This window comes from Peromyscus maniculatus, chromosome 21, assembly GCF_049852395.1.
Source record: "Peromyscus maniculatus bairdii isolate BWxNUB_F1_BW_parent chromosome 21, HU_Pman_BW_mat_3.1, whole genome shotgun sequence".
NCBI classification, from domain to species: domain Eukaryota; kingdom Metazoa; phylum Chordata; class Mammalia; order Rodentia; family Cricetidae; genus Peromyscus; species Peromyscus maniculatus.
Window position 1 is genome coordinate 41,337,224 of NC_134872.1, and position 22,619 is coordinate 41,359,842.

The 22,619-nt window shown below is 39.5% G+C and overlaps 1 protein-coding gene across 4 annotated transcripts in view; it reads right to left on the reverse strand.

Annotated features, from left to right (window-relative positions):
- Rab5a (RAB5A, member RAS oncogene family) overlaps positions 1 to 22,619 on the reverse strand; it is a 29,427-nt gene that overhangs the window by 1,744 nt on the left and 5,064 nt on the right. For all 4 annotated transcript variants that reach the window (XM_006990245.4, XM_006990246.4, XM_042266301.2 and 1 more), the window contains 3 exons: positions 5,948 to 6,099; positions 5,093 to 5,215; positions 3,303 to 3,396 (listed from right to left, as the gene is read on the reverse strand). In XM_006990245.4, the coding sequence (XP_006990307.3) occupies positions 3,303 to 3,396; positions 5,093 to 5,215; positions 5,948 to 6,099 (369 nt within the window). The remainder of the gene's footprint in view (positions 1 to 3,302; positions 3,397 to 5,092; positions 5,216 to 5,947; positions 6,100 to 22,619) is intronic.

The window sequence follows — 22,619 nt, forward strand, 5'->3', positions numbered from 1 at the left end:
CAAATTAGGCAAGTCCACTACCCCTTAGCTACACTCAGGCTGTTTTATATTCATTACATTTCTACTATATACAATCTGCTAGACATGATGAGACATGGTGTGAGAGCATGCTAGAGCAGCTCTCAGTAATTCCCATGATTCACTCTAGAGAATGAGTTGGGACAATCACTTGAGCCCAGGAGGTTCAAACTACCCTGAGTAAGCACATCAAGACTCCATTTTGAAAAACAAAACCATCAAAGAGAGACATAAAATCCAGTCAATAGATCATGGCCAGCTATAAAGTTTATAAAGCTCACATTACGGCAGCATTCTCTGGGTTGTCCCAAATAATCTGAGAACAAGTCAGGATATGAACAAATTTTATCAACATAACCACCACACCAACACAACCAAACTTGTCCATTACTGTGCAACCTAATCAGAAACTAAACTAGATGGCACACAGCATCTACTTCCTTCCTGGCTTCCACACCTTCAAATATCTAAGCTGTTCCCTCTTGGGCTGAGAATCTCGATCTGATCTACAAAAATAGTGATACTTAATATACACAAATAGCTTTAGCTTTGTGAGTTTACAATTAAAAGCGGTTCTATGGAGTATGCTTCCCACTAAAACTTTACCTGCTAGATCCATGGCTTAATCCTGAGGACAAAGTAGCAATATTCCTAAGAATAGTACTTTATGCCCAATCCTCCCCCCTGGAATCCTGGAACCTGCACATTACACAAATTAACAACTACCACTAAGCCACACACCCTCATCCTGCATTTTTTAACCCTCTAGTTTTTCTTACTTTTCCCACATCAATATTATTTTTAGACTCTCAGATGTTAGAAGCAGGTCCGGTGAGCACGGACGTTTGGAAAGACAGCTCCACTGGGCCACCCTAGGAATGGCTCTAGAGATGGTACCATAAAGTACAATAAAGACAAATGTTCAGTCATATTTATTTACAAACAATGCCCAGTAAGTGGATTAACAATTAATTGTACTAGGGACACAGAATAAGCTATCACTGTAGACTGTATTACAATAAATACAGAGTTGGGTTTTGGAATGTGCAGAATTTCTCCCTATAGCCTACTCCTCTAAGGACTTTCTCTAAACATATCTGACTGAAATCAGGAGGAAGAAGGAAGTAAACAGGACCAAGGACCATTTTTGTTAATTGGACTGCACTATGTGATTTGAGATGCTAACTTTATTAAGAAAAGACCATAGTTCTATTTACACTGGAGATTTCTTTAAAAAAAGGAAAGAGTTTAATTTGAAACAGAACCTGGAAGCTGAGAACAGAATTGGGCTTCAGGAATGCAACACAAGTGCTGTACCACAGAACTATTTTCTCCAGCCTACAAGTCTTAAACAAGTCTAAAGTATAGCCTAACTGGGAATGGTTGCTCCATCCTGTAATCCCAGCACTTTGGAGACTCAGGCAGGAGGATCTGTAGTTCCAGGCCAGCCTTGTCTGAAAATAAATAAATAAATAAATAAATAAAACAGGTTCAATTAAATGTTTGTTGTGTAACCATAAAGTTCTGAGTCTGGATTCTTAGCACCCATGTTAAAAAAACATGAACATGTAACTCCAGCACTGGGGTGGATCATGTAGGAATAGAAATATCTTGGGATTTTTCAATGAGCTCAGAGTTCACTGAAAGACTCAGGGTCAAAACAATGCGATAGTAGGATGATTCAGGAGTTAAAGATACTTGCTGTCAAGCTTTATGACTTCAGTTCCATATCTAGTATAAAGAGTAGAGCCAATTGTCCTGCCCTCCACATTTGTGCTGAGGAACACACAAAATAAATGTTTAAAAATGAAAGACGGGGCAGGAGAGATGGCTCAGTGGTTAAGACCACTGACTGCTCTTCCAGAGGTTCTGAGTTCAATTCCCAGTGTCCACATGGTAGCTCACAAACATCCATAATGAGATCTGGTCCTTCTTCTGGCCTACAAGGACACACGCAGGCAGAATACTGTATACATAATAAATAAATCTTAAAAAAAAAAAAAAAGAAAGATGGAGAAACAACAGAGGAAAACATCTCAGTGTCAACCTCTAGCTTCTAAGTATACTCACACTAGCAAGAGTACCCATGTGCAGGTGTATATGAAACAAAAGTGTAGGCTGTTCTAAGGCACATGCTGAAATCCTACATTGTCCCCACCTTCCTGCCTTGACATGGAATGGATCATTTTTGTCCAACATACCAACAATATGTACCAACTACCTACCTACTATCTTGGTATCAGTGTTCATGTTAACATAACCCTTATTTTACTTAGAATGGCCCTAAAGCACAAGTACTAGGTCATCCTCAGGTAGGTGAGACCCTATCTCAAAGCAACAACAAAACAAACAAATAAATTTTTTAAAAAAGGAAACTTCCAAGCCAAGCCTGTTGGTACACCTATAAACCCAGCACTCTAGAGTCTGAGGCACAAACTCAGACTATGTTCTAGTCCAGCCTAGATAAAAACCAAGCCTAAACTTGAACTTAGCATCAATAAAACTCAAACTCAGGAAAACAAATCTTCAACACTGGGGATGTAGTTCAAAAGTACAGCACTTGCCTACCATATTTAATGTTTGGGGTCTGATCTCTTTCCCAGGCAGAAAAGAATCTGTACATGGGAAGGAGAAGGAAACCTATGCTAGTTTTGCTATTCCATCTCTGTGCATACTTAGGACAGAAAAAGTATCAAAAGACATTATAACACTACCCATAGTTTCAAGCATCCACAGTGGAATATAGTCCCTATAGGTAAGAGGTACTACTGTACACAGGAAAACTTTCATTTGCTCAGACTTTTCAGTGAAACCTTTGGACAATCTACCTCTTATCTATGAGATCAACTTTTAATTCACATGTATTATATAACCCTGAAATCATGAATCAATATAAATCTGACATTACTGGGATTGGGAATGCAGTGCAGTGATAGGTACAGAGATTGCTTAGCATGCTGAAGACCCTGGATTCAATTCATAAAATTGGAAGTGGGGGAAAAAAGAAGAAGAGAGGAAGAGGAGGGACCTTTTGACAATCTTTTTTTTCTTCCCCACTCTAAGATACCACTAAGACCCCACTAAGAGGCAGGGTCTTATGCCCAGGCTGGCTACTATGTCCTGCTTCCCAACCAGTCTTTACAGTATTACTAACAAAATATTGCTCAGTGGAAAGGATCTAAAAGTATAATTAGTTAAGAAAACCAAATAATGTTTTAGAGGGCATGGACCAAATATTCAATGTATTTTGCTTATCATTTGAAGAATGTTATTATTAATCTTACCTATTGCCATGAATATTTCATTTACATTCATTGATGTCTTAGCTGATGTCTCCATGAATAATAAACTGTTGTCATCTGCATAGGACTGTGCTTCCTGTTTATAAAAAAAGATTTATCCCTTGAACATATACTGTATACCTGCTTTATTTTATAGATTTCCTTATTTGATTACTTATTACTAAGAGCCAGAGAATATGCTGTGGCAAAGGAAAAAACAATGAGTGGGCTAATTCACCATATTTTTTTAACCTTAACTTTTTGCCTATTCCACTTTTGGTCATCGGGTCTAATATTAAATCTAATCACAACAACTGGGGACAGGGTATCATTTTACTACTCTAAATACTCTTTAATTTCAATGGCAATTTTTATTATGCCTTTTAAAGATAAAGATAGAATTTGCAATAAATATGGAAATCCAATGTTTGAACATTGGCAACAACTCTGGAATTACACCCTCATGTTTAATTTTCAATGACATACAGCATTAAAATTCCAACTATATTATGAACAATTCCTTCAAAATTACAAACTGCCCTATATTTCTGTCACACTTACTGGCTTAGCTATATTGTTGCCTTTGGTTCCCACAGCTCTTCTGAGTAGGAACAACTGTTAGAGCACAGGGCCATTTGTGAACATAATTGAAGCTCTCTAACATGTTTTGCTGGGGAGCTTAACTGTTTGGACAGCATAGCAGATAACAAAACTTCACATGGCTGTCTTAAGAATTAAATGAAGTCACAGTGTATTCTGCTTAATATACAATAGTAGCTCCTTTTCTCTCTATTCCTGTAATGTCAAGAAGAATTTCATCACTGATCTACATATTAGGCCACAGCTAGAGCTTTCTGAGCAAGAGAAATAGAAATAGTTTTCATAAATCTAGAAAAATGTTTTATTTCTAAAAGACTAGCATTCACTCACACACTGTTTTGTAGTGGAGGACATTCAAAATTATCTTAAATATACACAAACTAGAGGTCTTAAAATATTTTTTTTACATTAATTTATTTGGAGATAGAGGAGCCTACACTGGAAGTCAGTTCTGCAAATCCAGACCGTCACTTGTCCTGACTGACAGCACTTTTGCCCACGAAGCCTCTCTTACACTTAAGGCATTTTTCCCCCTACTTCTTCCTCTTGAGATGGGTTTACTGTGTAGCCCTGGATGCCATGTAATTATGCAAAGTCAGGCTGGTCTCAAACTTATGGCAATCCTCCTACCTCTGCCTCCCAAGTGGTGCAATTATAGGGATGAACTGCCATGCCTGGCTCAAACACTGTTATTTTTGCATACATAATTACACATACATAATTTACATGTGTGAACATGTGTTTGTGTGTGCATGCATGTTTGGGGTATATACATTCCAGTATGCATATGGAGGTTAGAGGACAATCTGCATTTCTAGGCATAGAACTCAGCACTTTTATATGCTAAGTCACATTGCTGAGCCTCAAATGAAGAGCAGCTGCGCTTCTATATTTAAATTTTCCTTTAAGGACAGCTATCTAAATATGCGCACTGTGTGTGTGTGTGTGTGTGTGTGTGTGTGTGTGTAGTAATATATGAAACATGCATGTACATGAGAAAGTAGGAAGAACATTAGCCTTTCTCAGGTGTGAATATGAGTGGAGGAGTGGAAGGTACAGAACAGTATTTCAGCAATTTTTCATGAAATTATTTTTTGGGAAAGAGACAGGGTCTCAAGTAGCTCAGGCTATCCTTAAACTCTTGATCCTCTTGCTTTAAATATGCTTTTTAGTTAAAGTAAAATTCCACATACCTGGAAGTCAACAGCTCTTTTATTTGCTAGGTCAGCCTTGTTTCCTGACAAAGCTATCACAATACTAGGACTTGCTTGCCTTTGAAGTTCTTTAACCCAGTTTTTTGCTCTTGCAAAGGACTCCTATTAAACAAAGAAAAAGCTATTTGGCACAGGCTCAAAACAGAGTAATGAAGCATCTTCTATGAAACAAGGCCTAAAGACTCTAGAGCAGTGGCTCTCAACCTTCCTAATGCTGTGAACCTTTAATATAATACAGTTCCTCATGATGTGGTGACCCCCAACCATTAGATTATTTTTGTTGCGACTTCATAACTATAATTTTGCTACTCTTATGAACTGTAATGTCAATGCCTGATATGCAGGATGGTCTCAGGTGACTCCTGTGGGTCATTCACATCCACAGAGGGGTCATGACCCACAGGTTGAGGACCACTGGTCTAGCATGCCCTGTGGGAAGGAAATTCTTTTTTTTTTTTTTTTTTTAAGATTTATTTTATTTATTATGTTTACAGTATTCTGCCTGCATATATGTCTGCAGGCCAGAAGAGGGCACCAGATCTCATTATAGATGTTGTGAGCTGCCATGTGGTTGTTGGGAATTGAACTCAGGACCTCTGGAAGAGCAGCCAATGTTCTTAACTGCTAAGCCATCTCTCTAGCCTCCTAGAGAGAAAATTCTTAGGATTCCTGCATCCTTTAGGCACCTTCATCTTATATCTCATTCACAAGAGCTTTGGCAGAAATGTTATGATTGGCTACAAAGGAATTTCCAAAAATCTTTAACTGAATTCTGAATACAAAAAATGACTATTCCAACTGGCTTCAGTCAAGGCAGTAAGCTCTCATACCCACCTCATTTGTGATATCATACACAACTATGGCGGCCTGTGCTCCTCGATAGTACATCGGTGCTAGGCTATGGTACCGTTCCTGGCCAGCTGTGTCCCATATTTCAAATTTTACTGTTGTATCATCAAGACACACAGTTTGGGTTAGAAAGGCAGCTGAAAAAGAAAACATCTGTAATAAGTTTATCCTTTTTCTCAACTTTTTGGTAAGACATGAAGGTCAGGTTGGCCTGGAATTCACTTCATAGCCAAGGATGACCTTGAACTTTTGATCCTCCTGTCTCTCCCTCTCCACTGATGCCACATCAGAAGTTTATGTGGTGCCAGGGATGGAACTCAGGGCTTCATGCATGCTAGACAAGTGCTCTACCAACAGAACCAAATCCTAGCCTACCACTTCATTTTTTTTAATTGTATTTATTGTGTGAATGATAGATATACATTGATATCAGAAGACAGCATTCGGGAGTTGCTGATCATATTCCACTGTGGGAGAGAGAACAAACTCAGATCCTGCTAAGCCATGTCACTGACAGCCCCAACCCTGTAGACCTAGTAAACTTGCTTGAAAGCTAGATAAATACATTTCTTCATAGAAGACCTTAGTAGTGAAATCAGATTAAGTTCTTTCTTATATTATAGTAAGCTGGATGCAGTGGTGCATGAAGGTAAGTCTAGCTCACAAGAGGTGGAAGGCAGGAGGACCAGAAGTTCAAAGTCAATATTGGGTATATAGTAAGTTCAAGGCCATCTTGGTCTACATGAGGAATCACAAAACCAATTACCCTGCCCCCTACAACCCACACAGAAGTACAGTTACACACAAACAATATTCTTTCATATAAAGAACTTGCATTTCCTAAAACCAAGCCCTTATTTTTATCTAGGCACAAACACATATTTATCATTGCTTCTGTACAGATCTGATTTGTCAAACAGATTCAATATTCCCTCTCTTTTTATTTACACTTTTTTCCATACAATATATTGATCATATGTCCTCTCCGTACAGGTTGGTTTTGTGTGTTAACTTGACACAAGCTAGAGCCATCAGAGAAAGAGTCTCAGTTGAGGAAATGTCTCCATGAGATCCAGCTGAAAGGCATTTTCTCAATTAGTGATAAATGGGGGAGGGCCCAGTCTATAGTGGGTGGGGCCATCCCTGGACAGGTGGGTCTTGGGTTCTACAAGAAAACAGGCTGAGCAAGCCAGTAAATAGCTCCCCTCCATGGCCTCTGCATCAGCTCCTGCCTCCAGGTTCCAGCTCTTCTTGAGTTCCTGTTCTAACTTCCTCCAAAGATGGACTATGATCTGAAAGTGTAAGCCAAATAATCCTTTTCCTCTTAACTTGCTTTATGGTCATGGTGTTTTGTTGAAGCAATAGAAACCCTAACTAAGTCACCTTCCCAACTTGCCCCAAAATCTCCATACCCCCTCAAACTTCACGTTCTCTCTCAAAAAATAAAAATCAAATCAAATCAAAACAAATCCAGTAAAACAAAACATTAAGTTCGTGTACACACACACACACACACACACACACACACACACACACACACACACACAATTATGGAGTCCATTTTATATTGGCCAACTACTTCTGGGCATGGGGCCTGTGCTAGAATGTGGTTGATAATACTCAGTGTCACTCACTGGGTAGAATTCATTTCCCTTTCCCTGAAGGTATCAACTGAAAATAGCTTCTTTGTAGTTAGGGATAAGACTTTCCTTTTCCTTGCTGGGGTATTGTATGATTTGAACTTGTGCATGTTGTTAGTCTCTCTGAGTTCCTACATTCTTTTTAAAAACAAGTTTATTATTATTTTTGTGTGTATGGCTTAATTCAGAAGACTACTGGAGTTTAAACTCAAGTCACTAGATCCTCTCTCATTCTAAGGGGAAAAATCATATTATACACACACATATACACTAATATGTAAGCTCTCACTATGTAGCCCTGGCTGGCCTCAAATTTAAAGATCTGTCTGCCTCTGCCAGAGAAATGCCAGAATTAAAGGTGTGCCACAATGCTCTGCACGTGTGTGTGTGTGTGTGTGTGTGTGTGTGTGTGTGTGTGTGTGTGTATGTGTGTACACGAACCCATGCACCCTCCACTTTTAAGCCATTTCTCTCCTACTTTAATTTTAGTACTAGAATATATCCTATTGTATATTCCATTTTAGCCTAGTGTTGTGGCACATTCTATCATATTCAGTAGTCTGGGGCAGGAGGACAGCTATGAATTCAAGGCCAGCTTTGCATATCTATTGAGATCCAGGCTTGCCTGGGATGCAGAATGAAATCCTGTCTCAAAAAGCCAAAAAGAGGCAGAGGCAGGCACAGCACCTGTTTTCTTAGCACTCATAAAAAGGACTATTACAAGCTTGGAGTTAGCCTGGGTTACAAAGGGAGTTTTATGTCAGCCTGGGCTACAGAATAGCACCCTGTTCAACGCCCTCACCCCAAACTCCAAAAAGGCAAAGCAAACAAACATACAATGTGCATAAATAGGAATCAATTCTAAGTCCATGGAGATAACTGCCAATTAAGTTACTTTAACAAAAGTCCAGTCCAATTCTCAAACAAGCCATGTTATAAGAAATGACCACTTATCTAGGTAGGTGAGATGGCTCAGGTAAATCTGTCCATTATTAGAACCCTCAAGGAAGAAGAAAAATCATCCTGTGATCTCTATACCCACTGTGCTACATGCTCACATGTATACAATAAAGAAAGGGAAAAAAAGGCTGAAGAGATGCCTCAGTGGTTCAGAACACGCTTCTGTTCCAGAGGACCTGGGTTCAATTCCAAACACCCACATTTCACAACTGTAACTCTAGTTCCAGAAGATCGGACACCCTCAACATGTAGGCAAAACATCAATGCACATAAAAATAAATTTTTTTAAAAAAGGAAAAATATTTAAAAAGACAACCAACCATATTCATGTTAAAAATGCCAAGTACATACAAAAAATATTAAATACATTAAAAGCATAACAATAACTCAATTAAGAGTTCTTTTCAGAAGCAGTAAACCATTATACTAATAGTCTAAAACAAATAACATTTTCATCTACATAACCTGAAAGGCATTGGAGTTAATATTCAGTCCTTAAGAGTTCTTTCTTAGAACACTGCAACTAATTCATCTATAAGCATGAAACTAGCATATTCATCCATAAGCATGAAACTAGCATACCACTCAATAGCAAGGTTCTTAGGAATTCTGACTCTGTGAACAATAATGCCCACATCACCATAATTTAATATTTTAATATTAATATTTAATAATTTCTCTAAAATAAAATTGTCACTGGAAAATATTTTAAACCCAGAGGTATCGGCTTAATTAATACATGAGTTCTTGACTGGTGTTGAGCCAGCGGTTGTACAAAGGAACATGAATAATAAGCAGGTGAAACTTCCTCAACTGTGAAAGGATTCAATGAACTGCTGCAAAAGCACATCACTGTCCACACTCTTTAGCCAACTGTGCTCACATCTCCTTCTGTCACTCTTGCTATGTGCTCCCAAAGCTCCCTATGTGATGTTTCACACTTCCTTCTTTTGGTGCTGGGGACTCTACACAGGCATTCATACATGCTAGGCATATGCTTTACACAGACCAACAGTCTTACTAACTTACTTATTTTAGTTGTTTAGAGATAGGGTCACATGCTTCTGTATTGCAGACTTGACTCAGCTTCCTAAAAGTTAGGGATTACAGGTATGAGGTAAATACTGGCTGAAACTACGACCACTGGATCTGGAAATACTCAAGTTCCTATAATATATAAGAAAAAAAGCACTGTACTACACCAAGGGGAAAAAATATCCAAACTAATGGCATCAAATGAATGAATAACAAGCCCGGCGGTAGTGTCGCAAGTCTTTAATCTCAGCACTCAGGAGGCAGAGGGGCAGAGAGGCAGAGGGGCAGAGGGGCAGAGGGGCAGAGGGGCAGAGGGGCAGAGGGGCAGAGGGGCAGAGGCAGAGGGGCAGAGGGGCAGAGGGGCAGAGGCAGAGGGGCAGAGGGGCAGAGGGGCAGAGGGGCAGAGGGGCAGAGGGGCAGAGGGGCAGAGGGGCAGAGGCAGGCAGATCTCTGAGTTCAAGACAAGTTTTGTCTACAGAATGAATTCCAGGACAGCTAGGGCTACACAGACAGTTTGGTGTGGGGGGTGGGGAAGGAGAAATGAGTAACGAAAACAGTTAATGTCTCCTACAACTGTACCAATTAAACACAGAGGGTACAGAAAAACTACAGGAATTAATTCCACTCCACAGCGAGATGGTTATTTGTAATGCTGAGGACAGAACCCTAGGCCTGACTCCTGCTAGCCAAACACTCTACCACTAAGTTACATCCTCAGGCTTCTAAGTTAGGTATTAAATTCAACTAAAACTTACTTTATTAGAATTAACACACACACACACACACAAATCCTTAAGACTACTGGATTTAAATATACAAAAACCTAAGACTCCTAAATTTTTGAAACATCCAAAATGCACAGGTGAGTATACTCAGAAAAATTCCTATGGTGAAGGTGAAGTGATTTTTAGTGTAGAAAATAAGCTGGGCATGGTGCCACATGCCTGTAATCTAAGCACTTGGAGGTTTAAACAAGAGGAGTTAGAGTTGAAGGTCAATCTCAGCTATACAGTGAGACCCTTTCTCACATCAAAAGCCCCATATATGCTGGCAGTTGGTGTCTGGTGTGTTCTGTCCACAAAAATACTTCCATTCTTCATACAACACAAAGTTGGGGCAGGAGAGATGATCCAGCGATTAGAAGCACTCACTGCTCTTATAGAAACCGAGTTTACTTCCCAGCACCCATATGGCAGTTTACAACCATCCATAATTCCAGTTCCAGGGCACCTGATATACTCTTCTGATCTCTATAGGTAACATATATCCAATATTAATAAAAAGAGTATCAAATAATATTTGTATACCAACGTTTAAGGCAGCATTTTTCACAATAGCTACTAAAGTACAAAAGTAATTGAGGTTATCAAAAATGGATGTCCCAGATGTTAGGAGGGAGAGGCAGGTAGATCTTTGTGAGTTTAAGACCATTCTGGTATACAGAGTGAGCTCCAGATCAGTCAAGGCTACATAGTAAGACCCTGTTTCAAGAAAGAAAGATGGATGGACTAGGCTGAAGACTGGTTCAATAGTTGAGGCCTTGGGTCCAATCTTCCACACTGAAAAAAAAAGAAAAAAGGAAAAATAGAGGTATGAACCCACATGCTTATGACCTTGGAAGTTGAGAAGCAGAGATGGGAGGATCTCCCCCTCCTAGCTTGGCCTCCTGAGTGCTGCAATTAAAACTGTGTAATAAGTATTTTAAGGCAGTCAACTAGCCAGGGGGCATAAGCTAGTTATATGTTATTGTTTGAACATTACCATATGGGGGAAATCTGCTAGCAAATGGATATGGTTTTAAAATTAGTCTTAGGAGTTTAACATTTAGTGCCTTATACTTGACCTATCATCCTGGCACTGGAGAGGCAGGATTGTCTCAAGTACAAAGCCAGCCAGGATTACACTGTGAGCCTTGTGCCCCCTCTCCGCCCCCCTCCCCCATAGGGTTTCTCTGTGTAACAACTCTAGCTGTCCTGAACTCCCTTTGTAGATCAGGCTAACCTCAAATTCACACAGATCCACCTGCTTCTGCCTCCCAAGTGCCGGGACTAAAGGTGTGTGCCACCACAATCACCTGACTGAGTCTTGTCTTTTTAAAAATCAAAACCAAACCAAGTCAGCATTTCAACTTTCAGAGCTAAAACACTGATGTATCTTCAAAAAGGGGTGTAATCCTAATGAAGTCTTTGTTCACAGGACTAGAATTCATTTCCTTTATTTGAAGAAGAATAAAGGTTGAAAGAAATAAATAATGGGGTTGGAGAGATGGCTCAGTGCTTAATGGTACTGTTGGTTCTTCCAGAGGACACGGGTTCAACTCCTTCACCCACATGACAGCTTATAATGTCTGTAACTCAAGTTCCAGGGGATCTAACACCCTCCTATGATCCCTACAGGCACTGTGTACATACATGCAGACAAAGCACCCATGCACACCAAAAAAATAAAAAAGAAAAGGAAAGAGATTATTAAAACTTATTAACTAGATATCAGAGATACAGCTGTGTTGCTAAAGTGCTTACCTAGGAAGCACAAAGTCCTAGGTTCCATCTCCAGCACCAAAAAAAAAAAAAAAAAACCAAACCAAAAAAAAAAAAAAAAAAAAATTCAACCAAACACAACCCCCCCCCCACCCAAAAAAAAACAAACCAGGGTATAGTGGTACACACTTGTAATCCCAGCAGTGAGAGCTGGGGAGGGAAATAGAATGTAAAGTTCCAGATCACCCTAAAGTACAGAGTTCAAGGCCATCATAGGCTACACATGACCTTGTCACAAAACTAAAGCCAACCCAACCAGGCTATGCGTATGTGAGTACACAGGCATATGCTAATGTTAAAGCTTCAATACTAATGAGGTTAAATGAACTGCTTTCTTTCTCTGGTCCTTTCCTCACTCCCTGCAATGATACCAACAGGATTTTTAGTTTTACACTAACTACTTGATGAACTGACACAGGTGAAAATGTTTGTGCTACTGCTCAGATATTCTATGTCCATACATTTCCTTACCTCATTTCCTTTCCTCTCCTCTTTCTTTCCCCAGTCTCTTTCTAAATTTCTTTCTAAATTAGGTTCTAAATTTTGCTTTAATTATTTCTCCTATTAGATGAATTACCCAACCATCAATAGGTATTTACTAGGCACTGACTTTACGCCTGGTTTCAGCACTATATGCCACATCCTAGTTCTGGCACCCAGACATCTTTATGGTCCTAAGCACAGTGAGATGGGCTTCCTTAAGCAAATAGGTGCTTTTAAGAGTAGAAATTCAACAGCAACTATGTGACTTGCTGATCTATTTTCCTCAGGGAATCTGTTATTGAATTCAGTCATCAGATACAGTAGAAATGCTGCATGGGAGGCACATTCATTTCCTATTTGGGTTTCGACTACTCTCCTTTCTGTGGCAGTATTTATGCTTCATCAGTCCCTGTTACCCCTTTCCACAAAATAAGCATGAAAATATCACTTTACCATCCCTTCCTCCCCACTGTTCAGCAAGAACATAAGCCCATGACAACTGATGTCTGACCATATATCCATTTAGGCCCACCCACAGAAAGGTTTTAACCACAATCCCAAAAATTAGTCACAATTTACTTATCTTGATGGTTTGATTTTATACATATTTTTGGTCGATTTTTTTTTTCTAAATGAGAAAGGGAAAGAGAGAAGAAAACAAAAGAAAGGGGAAGATAAGAAAAATGGCAAAGGGGAAAGGAAGATAGAGAATGGAGACAAAACAGAAACAAGGAAGGTAGAGACTTTGAAGGAGCACCAGTAAATTCCTTGATGTTAATTCTTAGTGGACCAGGAGAAGGGAGATAATATCAATAAAGTGGAGATATTTTGAAATGCTGAATTAATGATTCTGCTTGTCACCTAATTACTTATCTGCTGCCTAATATCACATTTCATAATATTTTGCTTCCTGATCTGGTCATCTGATAATAAAATTCTTCCTTATAGTAAAAAAAAAAAAAACCCAAACCAAAGCCAAGCCTTAGTAGTATCATGAGTCCTGAACATACTCACCACAGAAAAAAGTTAATGCAATTAAGTTAGGCTTAAGGGGTTTAGCTGTATGTGGAAAAAGTCTACAAAACACTTTAGCATACTTTAAAAGTTGAGAATTTTACAACATAGAAATGGCTTTATAATCATGTGCAAGGATCACATTACAGAAATAAGTTCAGGAGCAAACATTTGAAGATGACATCCACTACAGGACTGTAACCTGAAACCACAAACAGAAAAGCAAGAGTTAAATGTCTAACCCTGGAGCAGGGGACATAGCTCAGCAGTAGGGTGCTTTACATAACTTACAAACATGGTGCTAGGTCTGTGTCTGAGTGTGGTGTGTGTGTGTGTGTGTGTGTGTGTGTGTAAGAGTAGCCTAAGAAAAACAAGAAAGTTGAGGTTGGAAGCTGAGATTCTGGGAACCCATGTTTGCTTCATAGCATTCATATGCAGTTTAGCCACCTGTAACTGATGTTGGAGGGGATTCAATGCCCTCCTTTCTAGCCTCCTCTGCCACCAGACATGCAGGTGGATATACACATTCGAGCACACAAAATACTCATACATATTTTAAAAATCTCAAAAAATAAATAAAACCAGGGCTTTGAAACTATGTAACTATGACTAGCCTAACTTAATTGCATTAACTTTTTCTGTGGTGAGTATGTTCAGGACTCATGATACTTTTGTGTGTGTGTGTGTGTGTAAGAGTAGCCTAAGAAAAACAAGAAACCACAAAAATGAGATTGCAAGGAAAGTATGATGACAAAGAGAGCAGAAATTTTACCATTAGCAAAAAAAAAAAAAAAAAAAAAAAAAAGGAACAGTTATATCATATGACCATTATAAAGAAAACTGAGGAAGCTCTTCTGTTAAGATCTTATAGCCAATGACTATGTTCCAGGAGACCTACCAGCAATGGTATCACAGTACATTTTTCTTACAACATGACTGGCACTGATACTATAACTTGAGCTTGGTCATAAAAAAGCCTCTAGCTTCTACCTGGTACTTTCATAATCATGCATGAACTCAGCTCTTATCTTGTCAGGGAAAACCTAGGCTGAATTAATGTAAAAGCCAGCTTGCTACAACTGAGTTTAATTTGAGCACCCACATGGTGGCAGTAGAGAACAACTCCTGCAAGTCATCCTCCAATCCCCATATATGTAACCACATGCAAACAAAATTTATAAAATAATGTACAGCTGTAAGAATTGCAAAACAGAGATGAGAGGGGAAACAGCAGCCTCCAAGGACAAACAATAAAGTGGTATCTTGGAGATCCACTGCAAACCTTAAGTCCATTATCTCTCATCCCCCAACCCCCTTTTCTTCTTTAAGACTGTGTGGTGTCACTATGAAGTCTTGGCTGGCCTGGAATTCATGGAGATCTGCCTGTCTCTACTTCCAAAGTGCTGGGATTAAAGGCATCACCACACCCAGCCCTCTTACCTCCTTTTTCTAAGACAAAGTTTTTGAAAACACTTTCACATTATTTTCTTTAGCTGACACGTAAAAGAGGATTCAATAACTTCCAGATATTCGATTACACAGCACAAAGCTTGTGTACTCTGATTTTCTAGTCTCAAATTCTTGCAAAACAAACAAACAAAAAAACAACCCATGTGCACTTATAGAACAATGGTTGCACTGAAGGACCTGCTTTGAGTGAACTGAAAAAACTTGAGGCAAACTATTTAAGCTACTGCCTTGCTTTCCTCAACTATTAATGTTTTTATACAGCCATGCTAATATACTGATGAAACCTGGAAATACATGGTCTAAATCCCATGAGTGCACATGAAGGTACCTTGTCTTAATAAGTCAAATTGTTTCTGTAAAGTAACATCTTTCTGAAATTTAATTTGCAAATTGGACACAAATGTAATAAAAGCCTCAAAACATACTCTTGTTATTTTATGTTTTATTTTTTAAACATAACCACCCTGCCCCAGTGTCTTGTCATTTCAGTAGTAGGAGCTAAAGCAAAAGAATTATGATTTCAAGACCAGCCTGGATTATATGGCAAGACCGTCTCAAAAAGTAAAGGGAAGGAGTGGAAAGAAAAGGGGGAAGAAAGAAAAAGAAATCAAGAAGGGAGAGGCAGAGAGATTTCAAAGTCCAATATATGACTAGATCTAAAAAACAAACAAACAAAAAAAAAAAAAAAAAAAACACAAAAAACTCAGCTACTCTGGAGGCTGAAGGAGGAAGATTCAAAGTTCAAGTCCTGCTCTGAGCCAGTGAGTTGGAAGACAGCCAGAACAATTTACTGAGACCCTGTCTCAAAATAAAAATGAGGAAAATGGCCTATAACTCAGTGGGAGAGTTCTTGTTTAGCATGGGTGAGGCTCTAGGTTCAATCCCTAATGTTAAAAATACAAAGAGAAAAAAGTCCAATATGCAATACCAATAAAAATCTCTTCTTTAGTTGGGTGGTGATGGCACACAACTTTAATCCTAGCACTTGGGAGGCAGAGGCAGGGGAATCTCTATGAGGTCGAGGCCAGTCTGGTCTACAAAATGAGTTCCAGGACAGCCAGAGCTGTAGCAGAGAAACCCTGCCTTGAAAAACCAAAATCTCTTCTTGACTGATTAGCCATTAAGTAGCTAGAATTTATGCTTACATCAAGCTAGGTGATTACTTAAAAACAAAAATTTGGGTCAGCAAAAATTGGCTGTGGATGCCTGCCACATAAGCCTGATAAACAGAGTTCTGTCCCTAGAATACATGGCACTATATACTCCAGTCTCACGGCCCTATAATTCTAGCATTGGGAAGGTAAAAACAGAAGGAACAGGCCATCACTACACAGTGATTTCAAGGTTAGTTTGGCCTATAAGAGACCCTGTCTCAAAAACATATCAACCACAAAAAAATTCTTGAATTATTGTTTCCTTTTTATGGAGACATGACCTCAAACTTACTATATACTTTAAGCTAGTACTGAACTTATCCTCCCTGCCAACTGCCAAGTGCCGGGATTATAGGTGTGTATCATTATACTCAGCTAACACAGTTAAGTCACATGTGATTTCAGGTAGAATAGTGTCTGAAGATAGGTAATGAATTTCCGACAACCTACTATGGCTCAGTACACAACAGAACAGTCAAGTGAACCAGCAGAGGCAATACACTAGCTTAGACTTCCTTGGTCAACCCATTCTGCTGAGCAGCTTCAAATACTTGAAGAGTACCAGTACTCGAAACCTAACAAAATTGAGAGAGAGCAAAATTAATACCCATAATTCATAGTGATTCTTTGCAACCAATTTTAAGAGGGTAAAACGATAAACAATCTTGACCATAGTAGGGGTGTATATGTGTGACTGTATCTTCGGTGGTGGTGGTGGGGGGGGGGCGGACTGAAACTAAGACCTTATGAATGCTAGGCAAACACTTTACCACTAAATATAGCCCCAATATTTTTTGTTTTGTTTTTAATACATGGTCTTACTGTCTTACTATACAGCTCTGGCTGTCCTGGAATTCACTATGTAGACCAAGCTGGCCCCAAACTCAGGAGATCTGCCTGCTTCTGCTTCCCAACTGCTGGAATAAAAAGTGTGCACTATCACATGTAATTTAAAAGAACAGCTGGGCTAGGGATGCAGCACAATGGTAGAGCACTAGCCTAGTATACATGAGGAACTAGGTTCAATCTCCAGTACTGTCAACAAAACAGAACATCAGCAAAAGGTGTTCTTTAGAAATCCTTATCCAGTTCAATATTCTCATTTGCAAATTGAGTAAACAGGGGCCCAAGTGTTTATAAACGTCTTAGGATTGCAATCAATCCTACTCAACTCTGTAATTCAAGATGTAACATAAATCTTATTAATAAAAACAAAACAAACAACAAAAAAAGAACCAGATATTGAAGTGAAAGCTAAAAGATCAGAGAAGCAGAACAAGCCAGCCACAAGTTCTTACCTCTAGGAAATCCTCAGTCTCAAGAGCGAAACTTCCTGTTTACTCACACCTTATATAACTTCCTGTGCCCTGCCATCTTCCTTCCTTCCTAGTGCTGGGATTAAAGGCATGTGTGCTTCCCAAATACTTGGTAGCAAAGGCATGAGATCTCAAGTGCTGGGATTAAAGGCATATGCTGGCTCTGTTCCCAGTGTGGCCTTGAACTCATAGAGATCCAGCTCTGTCTTCCGAGTGATAGGATTAAGGGTGTGTGCCATCACTGTCTGGCCTCTATGTCTAATCTAGTGGCTGGCTCTGTCCTCTGATCCCCAAATAAGTTTTATTGGGGTGCACAACATAACACCACATAACAGTAATATTTCAATTATACAGAGTGAGGACTGATACTATAACTACTGAAACATCATCTCCTAAGGTCCTAAGTGGAACAAACTAGTATGAAAAACCAAATTTCTACCATCTAATACAACCTACAAATCCATGGAGATAAATGTTCTAAGAGGAAATAATATGCATAAAGATAATATTCTTTCACTTAAAACCAATGGACACCATACACTAATTTTATCTTTGTATTAAAAAACACAATAAATTAGATGTGGTGGCTGATGCCTATAGTCTCATTACTCAGGGAAGCTGAGGCAGGAAGCTGCCTAGGCTACATACAGATCAAGAGCATCTCAATGCCCAAACAAGAAATCAGACAGCAACAAGAACAAAAATCTTTAAACAGTGAAAACATTTTAAAAGCACCCTTTATTCGTGTATAAAAACTCTGTATTAAACCAGGTCCAGCTATCAAGAGAATGTGGAATTCAGGGCCAGTCTGGGCTACCCTTGTTTCAAATAATAACACCCTTTCCCACATCTGGGTGTTCTACCATTTTCTTAAAAAAGTAGCTTTAACAAAAAGTAGGGGATTGGTACTGGCACACATCTGTAGTCTCAGAACTGGGAGAGGTGGAAGCAGGACAATCAGTTGAGGCTAGCTCACTCAGTAGGTCGGAGGTCAGTCTGCTTTACATGAGATCCTATCTAAAACCAAACAAACCAAAAACCAAATAGTACCATCAACAATGTGAAAGCTGAGCATGGTGGCACACACCTATAAATAGCAGCCCTCAGGAGGCTAATGCAGAATTGCTTTGAGTTCTAGACCAGCTTATTATAAGAGACCCTTTATCAAAACCAAAACAAAGAAAAACATAGTTAAATGTAAAAATTTCAGTTAGCTTTTCTTTTTATTTTGGAATAAACTTATTTCCCCCTAGTTTTATTAAGGTGTTGTAAGAAGCTCTGACTGTGTAAGGTCCTAATCGAATGTGTGTTGTTGACATGGGTTTGTCAGACACACCCCATCAGGACCACATAGCCTCAGGCTCAGAGGGAAGAGTGTGAGTTTTGACAGTACAGAAAATTCCACCACAGCTTTCTTCCCCTGGGATTTTATAGCCTGAGGACAGTTCCCATACAGCCACTATCATTACCAAGATTAACCAAACCTGTCTCCCTGATCCAGTTATATGACAGAAACCTTGCCTACTTGTTTATCTATATGTAATAATCCCTACTCCTTGCTCTGCTGTATGCAATAGCCCTGCCTCCCTGTTGAACTCTATATAATAAATTCATTGGGCTTCTAGGGTACAGTGGTTTCTCCATCAGAGATCCCAGTCCACCCAATCCTAGCAATCTGTGTGTCCATCATCTGCCTTTTCTTCATCCCTCAGTGTCCTAGCCAGGCCTGTCCCTGGAGCCCTGCAAGGACAGAGCAAAAGGTATAATTGAGTAATAAAAGTTAAGTATACTTACAATATAGACAGTCTTGATACATGCATATACTGTTCGATGACTGAATCAAACTATCATGTTATCTATCAATGAAAACTAATTTTAGAGTGGGCAAAATGGCTCAGTGGGTAAAAAAAAAAAAAGCTCCCAATGACCTGATTATCTATGGAAACCTACAGTGGAATGAGGCCAACTCCAGACAGTTGTCCTCTGCCCTCCAAATATGCAATGTGCATTGTGGCACACTTCTATCCATACTCATGCAATGCATAAACATGATGATAAATAAAGTAAGACCAGCAGAGATCATATACATAGACACTGTCTTAAGGAACAAAAAAAATTACCTGGGCGGTAGTGGCACACGCCTTTGAGCCCAGCACTCGGGAGGCAGAGCCAGGCGGATCTCTGTGAGTTCGAGGCCAGCCTGGGCTACCAAGTGAGTTCCAGGAAAGGCGCAAAGCTACACAGAGAAACCCTGTCTGGGGGGGAGGGGGGGGGACGACAAAACAATTGCTTGGTGTGATGGCCCAAGCCTATAATTCCAGCAGGATAAGATAAGATAGTTATGAGTTCAATTCCAGGCTGGGCTACACACACAAGTGAGTTTGGGTCAGCTTGGGCTACATAGTAAAGTCTTGTGTCTAAAACAAAAACAAAGACATTAAACCAATAAACATACCCACACTTTAAAATTATGAGCACAAAAGATCTACACCACTAATATTTTAGTTACATTATCACTAGCTGTAATAACTAGAATTAACATATATACAGGTAATCTTCCATTTACCTGTACTTTCTCCCCCAAGTAATCTTCTAACAAGTAACTCATTTGCTGTTGAGTGAAAGCCACTTAATGCAGTCTACATGACTAGGCACACTTGTGAAAAAAAAAAAAAAAAGAAATGAACTTAAAATGACTGCAAGAATTTACTAGGCCTAATTCCAGAAACTTGGCTACAAAATGCTCAGACATCTGTGCAAGTGAATTTGCAGAACTAATTTCTTTTGGTAGTCTCAGGTTTAGGTAATATTTGATTTTTAACATTTTTGTATTTCATTTGTTATTGGTTTACTTGGTTCTTGTGTTTCTTGTTGTTTTGAGCCATGTCTCATGCAAGCCTAGGCTGCCTTCAAACTCACAGCAATCCTCATTTCTCAACTGCTAAGTACTAGGGTTACAACAGACATAAACAACCATAAGTATGTTATTGTAATAGTTACTTTTTTTTTGAGACAGGGTCTCTGTACTAGCTGGTTTTATGTGTCGACTTGACACAAGCTGGAGTCATCAGAGAGGAAGGAGCCTCAGCTGAGGAAATGCCTTTATGAGATCCAGCTGTAAGGCATTTTCTCATTTAGTGATCAATGGGGAGGGCCCAGCCCACTGTGGGTAGTGCCATCCCTAGTCTGCTGGACCTGAGTTCTATAAGAAGATGGGCTGAGTAAGTCAGGGGAAGCAGGATGGTAAGCAGCTCCCCTTCCTAGCCTCCCCATCAGCTACTGCCTCCGGGACCCTGCCCTGTATGAGTTCCTTGACTTCATTCAGTGAAGAACAGCAATGCTGAAATATAAACCAAATAAACCCTTTCCTCCCCAACTTGTTGGTCATGGTGTTTTGCCACAGTAAATAGAAATCCTAACTAAGACATCGGTGGCTGGCCTGAGCCTCCTGAGGACAAAATTTTAAAACCCTAAATCAAATACTAAGCAGCTATCACCCAAAATATTATGATGTAACGTATCAACAATTCAAAGGTGTGTTCGACTACACTCCACTCACATGGTTAATGGTACTGTGTTTGAGACAGCACCTCATGTAGAGCAGGCTAGCCTCAGACTCATAGCTAAGCCTAGCCTGAACTCCAACTCTCCTGCTTCCACCTCTCAATTCAGAGGGATGCACCTGCCTCTACCTCTTCATGCTAGGATTAAAGGGATGCACTGCCATGCCTAGGAACTGTAAATTTTAGTAAGAAACTTTATTGTCTAAGTCAGTGGTTCTCAACCTTCCTAATGCTATGCTTTAATACAGTTCCTCATGCTGCAGTGACCTTCCCCACCATAAAATTATTTTGTTGCTACTCTCTAACTGTAATTTTGTTACTATGAATTGTAAAGTAAATATCTGATATTCCACCCTTCTGAAAGGATTATTTGATCCCCCAAAAGGAGTTTTGACCTATAGGTTGAGAACCACTGGTCTAAGTAAAGAAAGTCTGGGCCTAAAGTTCTTACCCCTGGAAGAGAAACCAGTGTTCCTAATGGCTTAGCCATCTCTGCAGCCCCAACTCAAACAAAATTTTAAAACCCTAAATCAAATACTAAGCAGCTATCACCCAAATATTATTATGTAACGTATCAACAATGCTAGAAATGACTCTGCAAAAAGCTACACTGGTACTTGTTTAGATGCACTTACTAAGCATTTATTCTCTGCCAGTTAAGACATTAATTAAGACATCTGTTTTCATTTCAGGCAAGGTACTGTTATTTCTGTTTCATGTAAGAGGAAAATAAACATGTAACTTCCCTAACCTAACCAAAGTAGTATTCATCAGAGGAAGGATTTAAGTTAAAAACACTGTGTGAAAAATGACTGAGGTTTAGAGACTTACCTTGGTTGGTAGTATGCTTTCCCAGGATGCACAAAGTCCTGGGTTTCATCCCCAGCACCACAAACATAGATGGTGGCCCACCTGTAATCTCAACATTCAAGAGGTAGAAGACCTCCACAACTACCTAGCTTAGTTCCAGGCCAGCCTAGGCTACATGAGACCTATCTTATGAATGCCCTCCCTCCCACCCCCCGGGGGGAAAAACAAACCCTATGAAATAAAATCCTGCTAGGTTTGGGACCTTGTCTCGAAAACAAAATAAGCTAGGCATAGTGACTAGACCTGTAATCCCAGCATTTGGTAAGTTAAAGCAGTAGGATCACCAAGAGTTCATGGGATATAGGGCAAGATCTTGTCTTGAAAAGAAGACTTTCCCACCTAAATAAATAAGACATTTCAATTTTGTGTTCCTTTGTCCTTTTTTGAGACAGGATCCCACTGTGTCATAGCCACTGGTCTGAAACTCAAGAGTTTTCCCTCTTCAGGCTCTAGAATGCTGGAATGATAAACCTGGCCACCCCATTTAGCTTATTTTTCAAAGTTTTCCCATTAAATACTCTTCTAAGGCCCCAAACCATGCTGAATAATAAGTTTATAGAAATTTCAGAATAGCTTAAGGATACAAAACCTTGTTTACAAACAAAACACCAA